The sequence below is a fragment of the Vulpes lagopus genome, chromosome 8 (assembly GCF_018345385.1).
Source record: "Vulpes lagopus strain Blue_001 chromosome 8, ASM1834538v1, whole genome shotgun sequence".
Classification (NCBI taxonomy): Eukaryota; Metazoa; Chordata; class Mammalia; order Carnivora; family Canidae; genus Vulpes; species Vulpes lagopus.
The window spans coordinates 1,947,576-1,964,344 of record NC_054831.1 but is presented as its reverse complement, the minus strand read 5'-3'; the positions used below and the strand labels follow the sequence as shown (position 1 = coordinate 1,964,344).

General features: G+C 55.6%; 1 protein-coding gene across 13 annotated transcripts in view; it reads right to left on the bottom strand.

Annotated features, from left to right (window-relative positions):
- HDAC4 (histone deacetylase 4) overlaps nucleotides 1-16,769 on the bottom strand; it is a 271,373-nt gene that overhangs the window by 111,929 nt on the left and 142,675 nt on the right. The window contains exon 1 of one of the 13 annotated variants that reach the window (XM_041767845.1): nucleotides 10,197-10,803. The exons of 10 other annotated variants lie outside the window; for them this stretch is intronic. In XM_041767845.1, coding sequence (XP_041623779.1) covers nucleotides 10,197-10,311 — 115 coding nt within the window. In that variant the 5' untranslated portion in view covers nucleotides 10,312-10,803. Of the gene's footprint in view, nucleotides 1-8,764; nucleotides 9,157-9,180; nucleotides 9,310-10,196; nucleotides 10,804-16,769 lie in introns of those variants that run through there. 2 more of the 13 variants (XM_041767854.1, XM_041767855.1) reach the window with 2 other exon arrangements.

Below are 16,769 nucleotides of genomic sequence, written 5' to 3'. Positions count from 1 at the left end.
ACTTCCCCCAAAGCGTTCGTAACTGGATGACAACTCTTCTATTTAACGCTGTGCTGTGGGGGTGTGGGGGTGTGTGTGTGTAAAGGGGAGATGAGGTGTGGAAGTCAAGATTTTAAATGTAAGGATTTAAAAATATTCTGGAGGGAATGCACACAACGTAAGCTCCTGCCTTGGCTCCGTATATAACTAAGCACATAGGTTATTTCTCTGTGCCTCACTGCGATGTATGCGTGAGATGCCAAGGAAAGAAACTTCTGTTAACAATTTACTGTACGCTCAAGTATGCCTGAAACATAAAAATAAAATGATTGTGGCACGAGAAAAGGCAATTTTGTTCTATATTGTTTTGTTTCCAATCGACATCGACATGTAAAGAAGGAACTATAATACAGGGAGGTATCGATGGATCGTGACAGACGTATACGTACGGGATGGTTTTTAATCTGGTGGGGGCAGGGAGAGCACGGCACGCAGGTCACATTGAGGCGACCCTTTGAAATGGTGTTTTTTGTGCATGTGATTTCCTTGCAGGGCTCTAGAAATCAAGCGGACACTCGTAGGCCCTGCTGTACCCCCTGCTTCTGCCTTCCGGCCAAGGAGGAGGTTGAGAACTCTTCCAAGTCAATGAGAGATACGGTGACCGCCCCACGTGCAGGCGGCACAGGGCATCCCGGGGCAGGGCAAGCGTCCCCCTCCTCCTGCACCAGCAGGTGATCACAGGCCCCGTGGGCTGAGCCTGGCCCGAGGCTGGACAAGCCACTCCCCGGGATGCTGCCCCCATCGGGCGGCCAGGGGCCCTGAGTCCACGCGGCCTAAGTGAACAGCGGACGCGGAGCCAGCAGGGCTGCAGGGCACCCTGGGCGGCCGTCAGGCTCGGGGCCGTGGCTCAGGGCTGGGCACACAGCTCACCCGAGAAGCCCGGGCTGCGGGTCAGTGCCCCCGACCGCGCCTCCCGCCGCCCCTGTGCCTCCGGCCTGGGCCTTGCTCACCTGGCTCACGACCCAGAGAGGTCTTCCCTGTAACTACTGGCTTGCTCGGTGCTCTCCGTGAACAGCTCCTGCTCCTGAGAAGCTCCCGGGCCGGGGCCGTCGGGGGCCGCCCTGCGAGGCGCCGCTCGGGGCTGACACAGGGCCGCAGAGGCGCAGCCCCCGCCCGGCGCCGGGAGGACACGTTAAAAAGTGCAGCAGAGCCACACATCGCCTGCCGGGCACAGGGATGACTCGGGAAACCTCCGATACACTATCTTCAGCACGAAAGACAAAAGCTACAGTTGACACCGGGGTGTGTTCCCGTCCACGGTCTCTTTATCCCCCTACTTCGGCTTCCTGCCGGCTCACGGCCTCCCCGGACTGTGTGCCCCCACACAGCACAGACTCTGGGCCACAGCCTCTGCCACCTGCAGGGGGCGTCCCCACAGCTGGCGAGGGGCTCCCCGTGGCCTGGCTCCCTCGCCAGCCCCCACGCGCCCCCACGCGGCCTCTCTACTGTCTGCTGGCCCCAGGGGGACTGTCCGGCAGGGAAGGCAAGCCGGTGGAGCTGGAGGAAGGGTCGCCCTGCAAACACTGCCTTCCCGTCCACATCCCAGCAAACCACAGTGGGAGACATCGGGGCGGGAGGGAGGCTGCTTCTGGGAGCCAGCTCTGTGGTCTGCAGCCTCAGCAGCGGGGCGCCACTTCCAAGGAAGCTCAGAGAGACATCTACCCAGGGCCGCTGGGATGTCAGCTCACAGGACACCCAGTGGGGACACCTGGGCTCTCCAGGTGTCCATAGGCAGGTCAGACTCTGCAGACACAAGGCCAGCATGTGCAGTCGGGAGCCGTGGTGACTGCATGGACTCTGGGGCCTGGTGTCCTGGGAGGAGGCCCCTGGTAGCGACAGGACAGTTGCTCCCTGCAGGGCAACGCGGGCCAGTGTGAGCAGTGCTGGCACGTGGCTGGTGCTGCCTACGCCAGAGCCGGACACCCCCAAGCCAGTCACCCACCATGGAGGCCGTGCAGCTGAGGCTGGCAGCCAAAGCAGGAAGGGCACCCGGGAGAGGTGTGTGCAGCTGGGCCCGCCCTGCCTTACGTGCTCCTGAGGCTGCTCCCCAAAACCTGGGCCCAGAAGGTGATTTTTTGCAGCGTGATAAAACAGGGTGGTCAGCAGGCCAAGAGCGAGGCCCAGGAGGGGGCCAGCGCAGCCCCAGGGGTGTGCTTGTCCGACCAGCACAGCTAAAGGGAGTCTGTAGAGAAGCACGAGGCGCAGGGTGGCCCGCAGCCAGCTGGGCAGGGGTGAGGCCCCCACAACCCAGGCTCCAGGATTCTGCACACAGGCCTGTTCTCTGCTCCTTGGCACCAGCCATGCTGCAAACCTCGGGCTGGCAAGCACTGTCCTGGAGCGTCCAGTGGCCAGCGAGGGGGACAGGGACACCCTAGGGGGACGACTCTCTTCATGTGAGCGGGGACTTCACTTTTTATAATCAAGTTCTTTCTAGCACACTCAACTGTAAAGGATCAAAACTTGTTGATCGTGCACAGATTCTGGGACATTCCATTCTGTACTTTAACCAGCAGTGAAGAAGTGTGACTGGAAAGCATCACCATGATGGATTATGCTTCCAGGATCCCAAAGAAGGGACTACGGTGGCGTCTTTGCTTCTCCTAGATTTATGAATCAGTACAAGTTGCTCGTTTTTTCAGCTGGAAGCCGTGTTAGCGAAACAGACGTGGGGGTTTGGAAACAAACAGACTGGAGTGGCCATCCCGGGACCACCTTCTTTAAAACTGGTGTAGGCACAGCGTGGGGGAGAGAGGCCTAGGTGCATGCGGGGAGACACACCAGCTCATCCTTGCACTACCCGAAACTGCGTGTCACCTGAAGTCCCAGGAGTGCACGCACATCCACAGTGGGACAGCCCAGTCCCGGCCAAGGCCACCTCCCACAGCAGGCCCTGCCCCTGCCCAGGCCAGGCCTCCTGCTCTGCACACCTGCTGTGCTCATGGCTGCACAGGTGAGGGGTCACGGGTACCCACACACCCAGAACCACAGGGTGACAGGAACAGGAGCCGGGAGCACTGGAGCTTGTCAGGGCCCCACACAGATGAGATGCACAGACTTTCTAAGGTAGAGGGAGAAAGGAATTCAGCCTCCTGCATGTCCTCAGAGCTGGGTGCTGACCCTGCAACAGCGGCCCCGGGGTAGGGCAGACCTCGCTCCCTGCAGCCCAGTCCCCCTCCTCCTCTGGGGAAGAAACATAAGGCTCCCGTGAGACGGGGGCAGGGGTGCAAGACAATGAAGAGAACGGAGCAGAACTCAGTCCTCTTAACATCTCGGTACAAATCTGAAGTCCAGTGATGCTGCCGCTCCCTTCCTCGCCCCTGCCACCGACCCCACTGACTGCGCAGACTGCCCACTCCAGACCCCTCTCCCAGACACCGGTCACCGATGGCCCGGGGCCAGCAGTCCTGCTGCCTGGGCTTCCCGCCTCCCGGCCAGGTAGGGCCACAGAGCTGCGGTCCCAGAAGTGCTGTTGCAGAGTGCGCTCCTAACTGCGAGCCTCCACTTAGGTCGGAGCTCTGCAGACCCAATATTTGAACACAGCTGGCTGAGAGTTTTCCGGAACTGATGGGAGACATGAATCTGCAGACACAGTAAGCACAACCAAAGCAGGGGAAAACAAAACAAAACAAAAAAAATAATAAATCAAGATAATTTCAAAGTGGGACTGCAGATACCAAAGAAAATGTTCCAAACACCCTGAAATAGAAGAGCAGGTGTCCTACAAAGGGATGAGGTGGTGACCAAGAGATGGTGACCCACCCCTAAGCGCGAAGAGAGACAACTGTCCAGCTGTGCTTACCGTCCAGAGCGATGTGCTTACAGGAACTGTCTTCCAAGAACAAGCTCGGGACGCACGCAGACGTACATCCAGTTAGAACTGAGGACGGTTTGAGAATCAAGCACGAAGACGACGATGAAGACGAATCCCCAACAAACACTGTGCAAGACGGGAACGAACACAGCACCTAGCTGGGGCATCAGACTCGACGACAACGAAGTACTGGGTAAGGGGCAGGGAGGGGGGCCGGCGAGAGTTGTTAGTGTTCTAGTGACTTCCATGGCTGAGCAGGCTAGAAACACTGATGCCTTCCGGAGCAGCGGGGGCCCGAAATCAATCAAAAACAATTTTAGGGAGAAAAAAAAAAAGAAATGTGGCCATTCACCACACACATCTCGCGCACACACTCCGCAGGCACACACCCCGCGCGTGCACACACGGACAGCTGGGTAACTCCTGAGGGAAGAGCACTGCATCTAGAAAGTCTTTGCCAAAAATAATCACACCTGAATCTGATCAGACCTCTGGCTCTAACTACTACTTTACGGGGAACACAGGTGACAGAGGTCTATTTAAAATGACAAGACAGGAGATGGATGAAATCAAGGAAAATTTAAAACATGGGAAAACTGCACAAGACAAGCCACTTCGTATCTTCAAAGATGAACTGCAAAGGTCAGAACAAAACAGACACAGCGGGCGGAGAGGAGAAGCTGTGGATTCAGCCCGAGACTGTAGGAGACACACCCATCACCAGGTGTGACCGTTAACTGGACCCGGAGGCAAACGATACACTAAAAATACATATATATTCTACGTACGGTCCAGACTTAGAAACACCAGGTGAAGATCTTAATTGTCAGTCTGGTCTAGATGGGAAAACGGCATCACACGTACGCTTAATGCGGAGTCCCCGTCTTTCAGAGAGCCAGGCGCTGGCGTGGCTGCAAGGGAGGCGACACGGTGACGGGGACTGAATTCAAATCAATCAGGAGGGCAGAGGTGGCAAGTAAGTGAAGGCACAGATAGAACACGGCCACACGTCCGCGGCACCGCCCAGGATCGCCCAGGATGACTGATGGCAATGGCTCCTTCTAGCATTTTCTGCACTTTTCGAATGTATCTAAAATTTTCTGATACAAAGTAAATTTTTAAAAATTACATCTCTAAACACGGGTCAAAGAAGAGATCATAACAGCCATTTAAAAATAATTAACATGGGGACGCCCGGATGGCTCAGCGGTGGAGCATCTGCCTTAGGCTCAGGGCATGACCCTGGGGTCCTGGGATCGAGTCCTGCATCAGGGTCCCCGCAGGGAGCCTGCTTCTCCCTCTGCCTGTGTCTCTGTGTCTCTCGTGAATCATAAATCTTTTTTAAAAAATTAAAAATCGTTAACATGGAAAGAAAATGAAAAAGTACCTGTAATAAATTACGAGCTTCTCCTCTTATTGTACTAAGAAAAAATCGACAGCTTTACATAGTCACATGTGACAATCAGTAGCTTGCAAACTAATAGGCTTGATTTATCTCTAAGATGTTAGAAAAAAAACAACACAAGAATAAATACAAGGAAAACAGACGGAAGGAGATCATAAGTCTATAAATGAAATGGAAAACAACCATTACATACATTCACGTGTTCCAACATAATACAAAAGTGGTTCTTTAAAAAGGCCAATAAAACAGACAAACTTCTGGTGAGAGTGGTTTAGAAAATGAGAGAAAGCCACAAATTAACTGTGGGGATGGCAGACACTGAAAATATGACAAAATACAACAAACAACTTTCAGGCCATAAAGCAGACACATTTCTAGAAAAATAAAACTTTCCCAAATTGACAAAAAACAAAAAATAGAGTAACTGTATGATCACAGACTACATTGAATTGATACTTTACAATCTTCCCACAAGGATCATATTAGAGACCATATTGCCCACCTTTCGAATAACTGATCATTCAGTTTTAAAGAAAACTCCTAAGGAAACAGAAAAATAAAGATCACCCCTGAGCTCCTGCTATGAGGCTAGTAAGGACCTTGTCATGGAAACCAGGCAGAGACAACATAAAAAGTTACGGCCTCCGTCATGAACACAGCCACAAATATCCCAAATAAATTATTAGCAAGCTTAATCCAGCAGCCTATAAAAACAGATAAAAGATGAAAAGAAGTGGAACTTAAAATGAGAAATGCAACATCTGTACAGAACATCTATCAATGCGATTCACTACACTAATAACGATCACCTTGATCATCTTAATAATGAAGATAAGCACATTTATAAAATCCAGCAACTGCTCACATTATAAAGGCTCTCGGCAAAGTAAGAAGAAAAGGGAATTTCTTTAATCTGAAAAAGGGTATCTGTAGAGAAACCACAGCAAATACAGCTTTTAATGACGAATCTTGAACAAGACACGGCTCCAGCCAGAGAAAGCACAGGCACTAACGCCATGCACAGAAACGTATGGGACAAAACCATCACGATCCGCACTCAGGCCTGCCCGCACGGAGCCCCCCGGCCCTCGGCCCCACAAATGGATCACAGCGAAGCCGGCAGAACTTACAGGCTGACACGAGGTGCGAGGCAAGATCAACATGGGCAAACCCGCTGCATTTCAGTATCATCCAACAAAGAAAGAAGGCCTAATAGTTAAAGGAACACAAAGTACCAAAATTTTATGGCTGAAAATTATAAAGGCCGTTCAGAAATATTTTCAACAGGCGGAGGACACGGAGAGATGGAGCAAGTTAGGGACGAGAGGACTTACTGTCGTGGGGACGCACATGCTCTGCAGGCTGAGCTGTGGGCGCGGCGCACGGGCCCCCGGGGCGGGCCCCGGGATCAAGGACGGGGCAGGAGGGACCCCGGAGCAGAGCAGGTGCTCCTGCCCGCAGGCCGCGCAGCCCGTCCCCTCCCGTCCAGTCCCTGCGCACGGCGACCCCGGGCACTGCCGAGCGTGGGCGTCAACAGGACAGAAGCCGTCCCCACTCCCCGCAGGCCAAAGTGAATTCCGCAGGAATTCAGGCTCCAACGTGGAAGACAAAGCTCGAGAACAACTCGAGAGGCCAGAAGCGCCGACGCCCGGACAACGCGGATCCGCCGGGCGACATTTACAGGCAGAACTGCTGCTGTGGGACCGTTCCCGGGGAGGCTGAGCCCTGGCGACGCTGGCGCGGCCTGTGCGAAGGCGCCGAGGCCTCGGTCTTCACCGGCCAAGGAGACGCTCCAGATCGCCAGCGGGGAATGGGGAAAATGGAATAAGATGAGTGGGGGGCTCAGGAAGGGGGCTCCCGACGGCCGCGGCACCTGCGTGACCCAGGCGAGCCCGCAGGACACCACGCGGCCCCGGGGGCGTGGGAACCGCCGGCGGCATGACGAGGAGGGCCTTCGGGGGTCACAGGCTTGCCCTCTGGAGGCCGAATCTGGGTCCTGGGACCCAGGAACTGCAGGCCCGAGTGTGGTCTCCGTACGTGGGAAATCCCTGCGCGTGGGCAAGAGCAGGGCCAGCCGCAGCCGTCCAAGGGGCCACCGCAGAGCAGCGCGGGGATGGACAGGGTGAGTCTGCTCAGCCGGACACACGCCCCGGAGCAAGAGGACGACAGGCCGCCGGTGCCCGTCCCGGTGCGACAGCACCGCTCCAGGCAGCGCACGCCTATGGCCCGCCTAGTTTCTCAAAGAAAGCCAGTCAGGGACAAACACTAAAGTGAGGACAGGGTGCATCGGGTGCGGGCCGACGCGACTCCCCGCATCCCCTACTGGCCTCTGGGCAAGAGGCCCGGGGCCCCGGGGGCAGGTGAGCGGTGCAGAAACCCGCCCCAGACAGTGTCTCACTCCACTTTGCACCTGGAGGGACGCGCCCGGGGCTCTCGGGTCTCCTGGCGATAGAGGATGGAACGGGATTCCCAAATCCTACCTCCCAGCCTTCTCAGGGACAGAGGGCACTTCACGCGTCAAACCGGTTCACACGCGGCCTGGGTGGGGTGCAGGTGGCAGGGAGGCGGGCACGGGGCGAGGCCCTCCCCGGGGTCCGCGCTGGACCCCTGCCCCTTGCAGGCGTCCCCAGCCTGGGCCCAGCCTCTCAGCCTCACTCCACAAATGCGGGGCCCCTTCCTATGGTAGAATGTCACCCCAAGGGGCGCAGGCGCTGGCTTGCTAAGACGTATTTCTTGAGGGGAGGGATGAAGGACTCCTGGGGCTACAGAGCCGGGAAGACGAAGCACGATGGCCCGACCCACTCACCCAGCTCGACTCGGCCGCCGTCACTTCCTCGCGGGAAACTTCGTCTTAAACCCCGTCTAAACTGACCTGTACGAATCAGTTTTAAATGAAAATTTCTGACAGGGGGAAATAAACATGTTTCTTCTGTCTTCCTTCGTTTCGTAGGATCAGCACAGGTCCGCTGCCCTCCGGTACAAAATCCAGCTTCCGGAGAGCCAGGAGGACGGAATGCTCTGCCCTCCCGAGGGCCCGGCGCGGCCGCTTCTCCGGGAGTGCGACGGTCCCCCGGGATGGGCCAGGGCCCCCGCCCCCTCCCCGGGCCGGCCCTGCGTGTGGGTGAGGAGGTCGACAGCTCAGAGCTTTCCCTTCCTGGACAGTACCTTCGGGGACACCTGCCTTCAAAACATGTCCAGTCCCGCTGCGTAACCTGAGCGAGGGGGCTGCCGGCCAGCGCAGGGCACCCGTGCGGGGCCTCCGTGGGGGCTGTGGGCCCTGACCCAGTGACCCGGCAGCTAGGGCTGCAAAAACCGCTTTGTGCCCCGGCGGACACTGGCCACACCCAGTCCCCAGGATCCAGCACGTTCCCCCCCGCCCCGACCTGTACAGCCAGCTGCTCCCGCCACCGCTTGGGAAGACGAGCAAACAAGGCGGTGGCGCCGAGCGCCGGTGAGAACCCGGCGGGGAGCGGGTGGGCACCCTGGGGACGCCGAGCTCACACCCCGACCTGAGAACAGGCAGCCCGTCCTCCTCAGCCTCCTGTTTCAAAGAAGTCATTTCACGGGCTGCAGGGTCATTTCGAAAATAATCTCCTTGGCGGCTGAAAACCGCTCGTGAAGCCTCTGCCGGTTCCTAAAGTGACCACGGAAGGCGTGGGGCGGACAGTTATCTGCTCCACGCAGATTTCAGTTCTGACGTCCGGCGACAGGGCTTTCTTAAGAAGAAATGGATGAAAGGGAATGCGAACTGAGATGTCGAGAATTTCTGCAGGATTATTAGGAGTCCGATTAATCTTTAACTTAGATTGTGAAAACACAAGGTTAAGAGGCCTTTCCACCCAGTCGCCGCCTGGCTGAGCCGAGGAGGGTTCGTTCTTGATTCTTGAGGAGCGGCTTGTGAGGAACACGGGCTGCTGGCACTTACCCTCCCCCTCCGAAGACTCCACTCTGGGGACAGCCAAATGACCGAAATCCTTCCCAGAAGCAGATCGTGCGAGGAGACAAGAGCCGCAGGATTCTGGGAGCTGGGAAGGGGCCCGGCGATGCGGAGCGAAGAAGGACCCGGCCCGGAAGCCAGGACGGCCAGGGACCTCGGGGCCGGGGAGGCCGCGCTACGGGCAGCCTTTGACCCCACGGCCCGCCCGCCCCCCGCACGCAGGGACTCCCAGAGCAGCGCCGAGCGGAGGGCGGGAGCTGGGTGCTGGCCCGAGCCAGGAGCGGTGACAGCTGATACACTGCAGGCCGGAGAGCGGGGGCCGGGCCTGCGCCCCAGGGAGGAGCCGAGAGCCCAGGAGGGAAGGGCCAGGTCATGGCACCGGGGCCCGAGGAAGAGCCGGGCCCCTGCCCAGCGACCCGCCAGAGGACGGGTCCCACCAACACACCCGCCCAGCTTCGTGGAGACTCACCCTTGGATTCGGCCGAACACTGAGGAAAGCCTCTACCGTGAAAAACAAAAAAGCGCCCTCTGCACAGCCCGCAGAAGTGCAGTCTGCTGCCCCTCACCGCCCCCCCGAAAATGCAAGGGCTGGGAGGTGGCTGGGTGGCCCAGCTGCTCCCTATGCCCCCCGGCCCCGAACCCAGAAAAGTGCGGGGAACATGAAGGTGGCCCCGATGCTGAGGGAGGAGGAGGGAGGCAGGGCCTAGCACCGCTCACCAGCCCCCAACCCACCCGAGAACATCCTTCAAAGTGCGGCCCAGGGGCAGATGAGGGTCCTAAGCACCCACAGCCAAGGGGACAGACGCTGCTCACTGGGCGCAAGTGCCGTGGACTCCTCCACGGTGGGAGCTGCTAAAGAACACGCTCCGCCCGACACCCAGGTCCCCCGCCACTGCCAGGGGCGCCTGAGGTGGGCCTCCTGCCCGCCGCCTGCAGCCAGCTACTGAAATGTGCCCCCCTCGGGCCCAGGCCCTGGAGGAGCAAGTCCCGCAGCCTGGGCTCACCTCCAGCAAGCCCGCGGGGGCACCTGCATGCTCCGGGGTCCTGGGGACCCACCCACTCTGTGGGCCACGTAGTCACACCAGGCGTTTCTTCAGCTCTGAACGTGGCCAGAGCCATTTTGCCAGCTCCGGCGACAGTGGACGTGCTCACCCTGGAAAACCAGCCCAGGGACGGCCCACAGGCTCACGCACTGAGCACATGAGTGCTGGCTGACGCCCAGCCTTCTGGAGCCTCTCCAGACAGTCCGCAGGGGGCAGGCACAACAAGCCCCCAGACCCGCCCTCCACGGAGCGCACAGCCTGGAGGGGAGGCGGCCACAAAGGAAACGAGTGCGTGAACCACGCAGCAAGCGGGACACACGGACACTGCTAACCGCCTGCTAATCCCCATTTAACCGATGTGCAAAACAGACAGGTGGGGAAGCAGAGCAATCTGCCCAGGTCACAGTGATAGGAAGCAGAAAAGCTGAGCCCGGGCTCCAGGAGCGCCACAAGGTCATCACGTGCATTCATCTCCTGTGGCTCTTCCTACACACTTAGTGGCTCCAAACAACACAGATTTATCCCACGGTTCTGGAGGCTCCAGGGGAGAATCTGCTCCCGGCCTTTCCCAGCCGCCAGGTCCCCCGTCTTCAAAGCCATCAGTCACTGCAGCTGTCCTCACGACTCCTTCTTCCACTCTGACCCTCCTGCCTCCCCATCTGAAGGACCCTTATGATTCCACTGGACCCACCTGGATAATTCAAGATCATCATCCATCTCAAGATCCTTAATCACACCTACAAGGTCCCTTTGGCCACGTTAGGTCACATACTCACAGATTCTGAATTAAGGTGTGGACCTTTGGGTGTTGGGGGACACTACCTATGAACCAGACTCTGGCTCCCGGGCTGAGCTGGAACAGGGGGCTACAACAGAAGCAAGGGACAGGTGGGGAGGTGCCTGCGGGTTCTAGGTGCGAGCCAGTGGTGGCTGGGCTGCCGTCGTCACTGACGGAGAGGGGGAGCAGCCAAGCTCTACCCATACTTAATAACTAACTTCACTGAGCACACCGCCTTTCACCCTTCAGAAATGCACAAGTCAGTGAATTTCTAGTAAATTTACCAAGATGTGCAAGCGTCACCTTGAACCCATGTTAGAACGTTTTCATCACTCAGGAGGGACTCCTCCTTCTGCGCATGCTTTGCCGGGCAGCTGATGGCATTTGCTAGTTGGGAGAATGGGCCATGGAGACAGGATTTCAAGGGCGAATCGGGGCTTCAGAGGATGGTGGAAGCACTGAGTCTGGGCTGGTATGGGCCACCAAGAGTCCAGGCTCAGACACTCAAGTCTGAGGTGCCTACTAAACACCCAGGCAAGGACCCAAAACAAGCAGCTGGCTCTTGAATGTGCAATCAGGCAAGATCTGGGCTAGAGCTAGAAATCTGAATGGGAGCAGAACCAAGATGGTGTTCTGGATTGTGAATGGATGAGATGGGGCCACTGAGATCACCACGGGAGTCAACAAGGCATCCAAAGGCCCAGCCCTGGGGACACCTCAATGCTGAGGTATAGGGGAGATGAGATAATATCTGCCCAGGAGTTAAAGGATGAGGGGCCAGGGCAGTGGACAGGTAACCGGAGCGTGTGGTTCTGGGACAAGGTACTTCTAGAAGGGGTTGGTCGACTGAGTCAATACTGGGGAAAGGCCACGCAAGATGAGGGCTAGAACATGGCATCCTGGGATTTGGCAAAAAGTCATCAATGAATATAGGGACCCTGTGCTGGGAACCAGGGGAAAACTGGATTATCTGTGAGATGCTACACACACCCCCTCCCCCCCGGGTGGCAGGGGCACAGGGGGCAGGCACAGCCAAATCACACAAGCTTGTCTTGCCTACAGATGAACAACAGGCAGCATCAAAGACCAATGCCTCCTCGGGATCAGAAGCGGGTAAGGGCTCAAGAGGCAGGAAGACAAGTACCCATCCCCTCAACCCCATCTTTCTAGGTCAACACCACCAAGGGCAGCGACACTGGAAGACCCCCCTCCCAGCACGAACGTTGGAACTCTGTCGAGACTCCACCCCACTCCCACCAACCAACACAGAACCAGGAACAAGAGCTCCAAACCAACCCCCCGACCAGCAGCGGCAAGACAGTGCAGACCGGCCCCCTGGCTGGACCAATGCCCTGGCACGAGGTGCTGGTGAAGGCAGCCACACTGCGGGCTGCACCAGCTCAGCACCATCTGGGTTCGTCAGAAACCACCATGAACCCACACGAGCCTCTCTGGATGGCAGCTGGAGAGGGAGAACTGAAGCCCCCGATGGAGTGATACCTACTCCCTTGACCCAACTCACAGAAGCGGTGCCGTGTCCATATCATGCACTCAATTTTTAAAATTTATTTTTAATACATTAAAGCCTAATTTGCTTAACAAGTAAAACATATGGTCTTAAGTGCTGACATCTATACGTAGGCTCATAGGTCATGCAGTTTATGCATTTTAGTTAGGACCACGGTAGGCACAGCTTCCCTACTAGTAATCGCAGTGAGTAATTTCTACATCATATATGCTATGGACATACACGCACATACACCCACACTGAACATTCCAGTCAAGAATAGGAATGACATGGGGCCCCTGGGTGGCTTAGTCCGTGAAGCAACTGTCTCAGCTCAGGTCACGATCTCAGGGTCCTGGGATCGAGCCCCACATCGGGCTCTCTGCTCAGTGAGGGGTCTGCTTCTCCCTCTCCTCCCTGCTTGTGCTCTCTCTCTCTCTCTCAAATAAATAAAATCTTAAAAAAAAAAAAAAAAAGGAATGGCATGAATAAGCAGGCCACGCCAATGACCCTTCAATGATCCTGCCACGTGGGGAGCACCCAAGGCTGCTGCGCTAGGTGCCTCGAGAGCTGTACGAGCTGCTCTGACACCCACACCTGCTGTGCCCTGGACCACAGCCAATCGACCCGAGGAAGTGAAGGCTTGCTCCGTCTAGCTAATGTTATGTTGTGGTGACCGTCCTGGGGTGAGTGCTCGGCGGCCTGTCTTTCAGCAGCACCCTCTGAAGCACAGCGTCTGAGGGGCTCCTTGGTGCAATGCCGCTCTCCCTACTAGCGTGACACCCGCCCTCCCTCTGCCCTTAAACTTCCTCCCCCTTGGGGTGACTTGCTCCCACCAGGACCAGATCAGGGAGGGCTGCACTGTCGCGGCCCCCACATAGGAAGGGGCATGCAGTGGTCCAGCACTATACCCTGCGGGGTGACCGTCCCACACGCGGGTTCAGTCCTGGGCAGCACTGTCCCGCAGGTAAGCAGCATCATCTCATGTTGTTCCCACCAGTAAGAAAGGTGGCTCTCTGCCCCCCACCTGCCTTACTCGCAGGCCTTCCCGACAGGTGCCGACCTGCACATGAAGAAGGCTCTTTCTGGGCACCCCACATTCTCAATAATTTCTAAATGCCCCAATCCCTGTTTTGGCAGACCAGAAGAAAGCAGCAGAAGGTATGTTTAAACAAGTATTCCATTTCATGACATTTCTCCCTCCTGCTAGCACAGGATCTCCAAAAGTGGTTCATTAAAAAGCCCTCCTCATGAAAACCAGACCCCCCCCAGCAGCCCCAAGGACAGAATATTGGCGCAACCACCAGATACTCTACGGCCCGGGGCAGCAGCAGAGACCAGGGCGTCCTCAGCGAGGGTCCCCGGGCCTTGAAGTGAGACCCTGCTTCCAACCAGCTCCATGGGGCCCCAGAGGCACGAGGAGGTTTCCAGAAGCCTGATGAGCATAGTGCCTCTTCTCCTTGTAATGATGGCCACACTGACGGGGTCTCTAGACCCAACTTTTGGGAAGCTTTAGGTCAATGTAAAATTCCTTGGATTTGAAAAGAAAAGGACTGGAGGGTATTATGCTGAGTGAAATAAGTCAATCGGAGAAGGACAAATATTATATGGTCTCATTCATTTGAGGAATATAAATAATAGTGAAAGGGAGTATAAGGGAAGGGAGAAGAAATGTGTGGGAAATATCAGGAAGGGAGACAGAACATGAAGACTCCTAAGTCTGGGAAATGAACTAGGGGTGGTGGAAGGGGAGGAGGGCGGGGGCTTGGGGTGACTGGGTGACGGGCACTGAGGGGGGCACTTGACGGGATGAGCACTGGGTGTTATTCTGTATGTTGGCAAATTGAACACCAATAAAAATTAAATTTATTATTAAAAAAAAAAAAGGAAAGGGTAATCCAACAAACGATGGGGAAGAAACGCAACACATTCATTTTCGCACCTTTCTCAGCAATAAACCAATACCGTTCCAAGGGGAGTAAGTCAATAAATGGTAGTGCTGAATGTGTTACTTACATGGTATGAAGAGAATTACCAGAACTAAAATGACACCACCACTAAGGAAACCACAGAGAGAAGGGAAGGGGTCGGAGACGGCGCAGTGTGCGGATTAATCTGTCATGGCATCAACAAATACTGCTTAAAGCTGCCGCGCCAAGAAACAGCTGTTTATTTAAATATATGAACTTACAAATGGTCCCATAATAAGATCTAAAGAGAGGACACAGCCTTACACACGGCCAGAAGGACAACACAACTACACACAGTGAACCACAGAGGCAGCCACAGAAAGCCCATGTACGTGAAGCCGCAAGAATCGAAGCATTCAATTCAGAAAACAGAACATAAAATTGGATGGAAAAACACAAAGCCAAACACATTCATTGTGCCACCAAATGTAAATGGGATATATATCCTCAAAATTGATCAGATTGGGTAAGAAACAATATATTGTGTACACAAAGAAGGCAGCCAGAGGTACAAGACTCAATCTGAACCCCATCTCCCCCCGAAAAATGCATGACAGGTGAAGAGTAAGAGAAAGAAATCGAAGGTGAAAACACTGGTATTGGAAGATTTAATCCAAAGCAAATGAGAAGTAAGGTGGGGGCCCATTTTGTAAGTCTAATAAGGTGTAGGATTTACCACGAGAACACGGGGATCCCCACCGTGGGGATGCGTGTGAGCAGGGGACACACGGAAACCCGGGCAGACGTGGACACAAAGACAGTCCTGGCGGGGGGTGTGGGCTCGCTCCTGCACACGGAGGACACCCGCGACAGGAAACACAGCACACGGGGGGCTGGGTAAGACAGCTAACGCTTCAGCACGATTCGCTTCAAACTCTGCATCATGAAAGAACGTACGCTTTCTGCTCAAGGCCCCACGGGACAGTCACAGAAATCAGTGCCACAAGGAGAACACAGAACATTTCCAAACACACGCAAAAAAAAAAAAAAAAACACGGTACAGACAATAATCCCTGAGCGCACTGCCACGGAACAGACAATTAACAAAGCACGCAGAAACAGGAAACAAAAACTATAGGAATACTAAGCCAAATATTGTAAATATTCAAAAAACTCAACATGAAGATGATGAAAATGTGTAAAAAAAAAGGAAAATGAACAACATCGTGGATCGAGAATTCCAGGGGCTGCCTGAAGTCGAGCTCAGAAAGTAATTCATAGTCTTACGCACTTAAGCAATTAAAAAAAAAAAAAAAGGAATCGAAACAAATAAATTAGGCGGTGGACTCAAAAAGTTAGAAAAAGAAGCGGAAAATTAAACCATATGCTGTTCAAGGAAGAAGAGGAGGAAGATCGTGCAGTTTACTGAAGCTAAAGGAGTTACCGATTCGGGGCACAGAAACTCGGGAGAACGGAGGAGAGTGGCGCGCGGGGGGCAGTGAGCGGGGCGCACAGACCCGGTGCTCTCAGGGGAGGGGGCGCAGCGCGGTCCCGCTGAGCAACGCTTCAGGAACTGGTCCCAGCATTTCGGCAAAACAAAACAAAACAAACAACCAACGCTCTTGTTCTGGGAATCTTCAACGGTGCGCGGAGCCACGGAGGAACGCGGTCGACACCCAAGCGCCCAGCTTCAACAAGCATCAACATTTGCCGTCGTGTTTCATCTATTAAGATGCAGTTTTCCCCTGTAATTCCACGGAATAAAACAACTTTAAACTGGCAAGAGACGGAAAAACGGTCGAGGCACGTATTTTGAAAAAGTTTTGATCACGAGTTTTAGAAACAATGACATTCAGCGACGTTGCAAAGACAGCGCGGCCACGTCCCATGTCCCCCTCGGCCGAGCCCGCCCTCGGCTGCCGGCGGCGCGAAAACCTCACGCGGAAGGACGGTACTTCCACCCCTGTCGGTACCGTCAAGGGTCGCTGGGAACGTGGGATGAACGTCCCAGGGTCGTTTTCGGGCCCGACCCTGCGTGGCGGGAGCCAGGTGTACTGGGCCCGTGCAGCCTGGCTCGACTCTCTACTGCTGAGCATCTTCTCAGAAACGTCCCAGGGAGTGACAAGCTCAAAGCCCTGAAGTCACGGCGGATCCCCAAGAACCGACCCCTCCCGCGACAGATGGCCCAGGTGGTGTTTTCCTCAGAGGAATAGCTGCGTCCGCCACGCAGGAAGCCTTGCTGCAACACGCGTTCCAACTCGGACTCTACGGAAAACCCAATTACTTCAGCACAGGCTGCCGTCGGGGGGCCGTGACCCCTCCTCGCAAGGCCTTGGAGG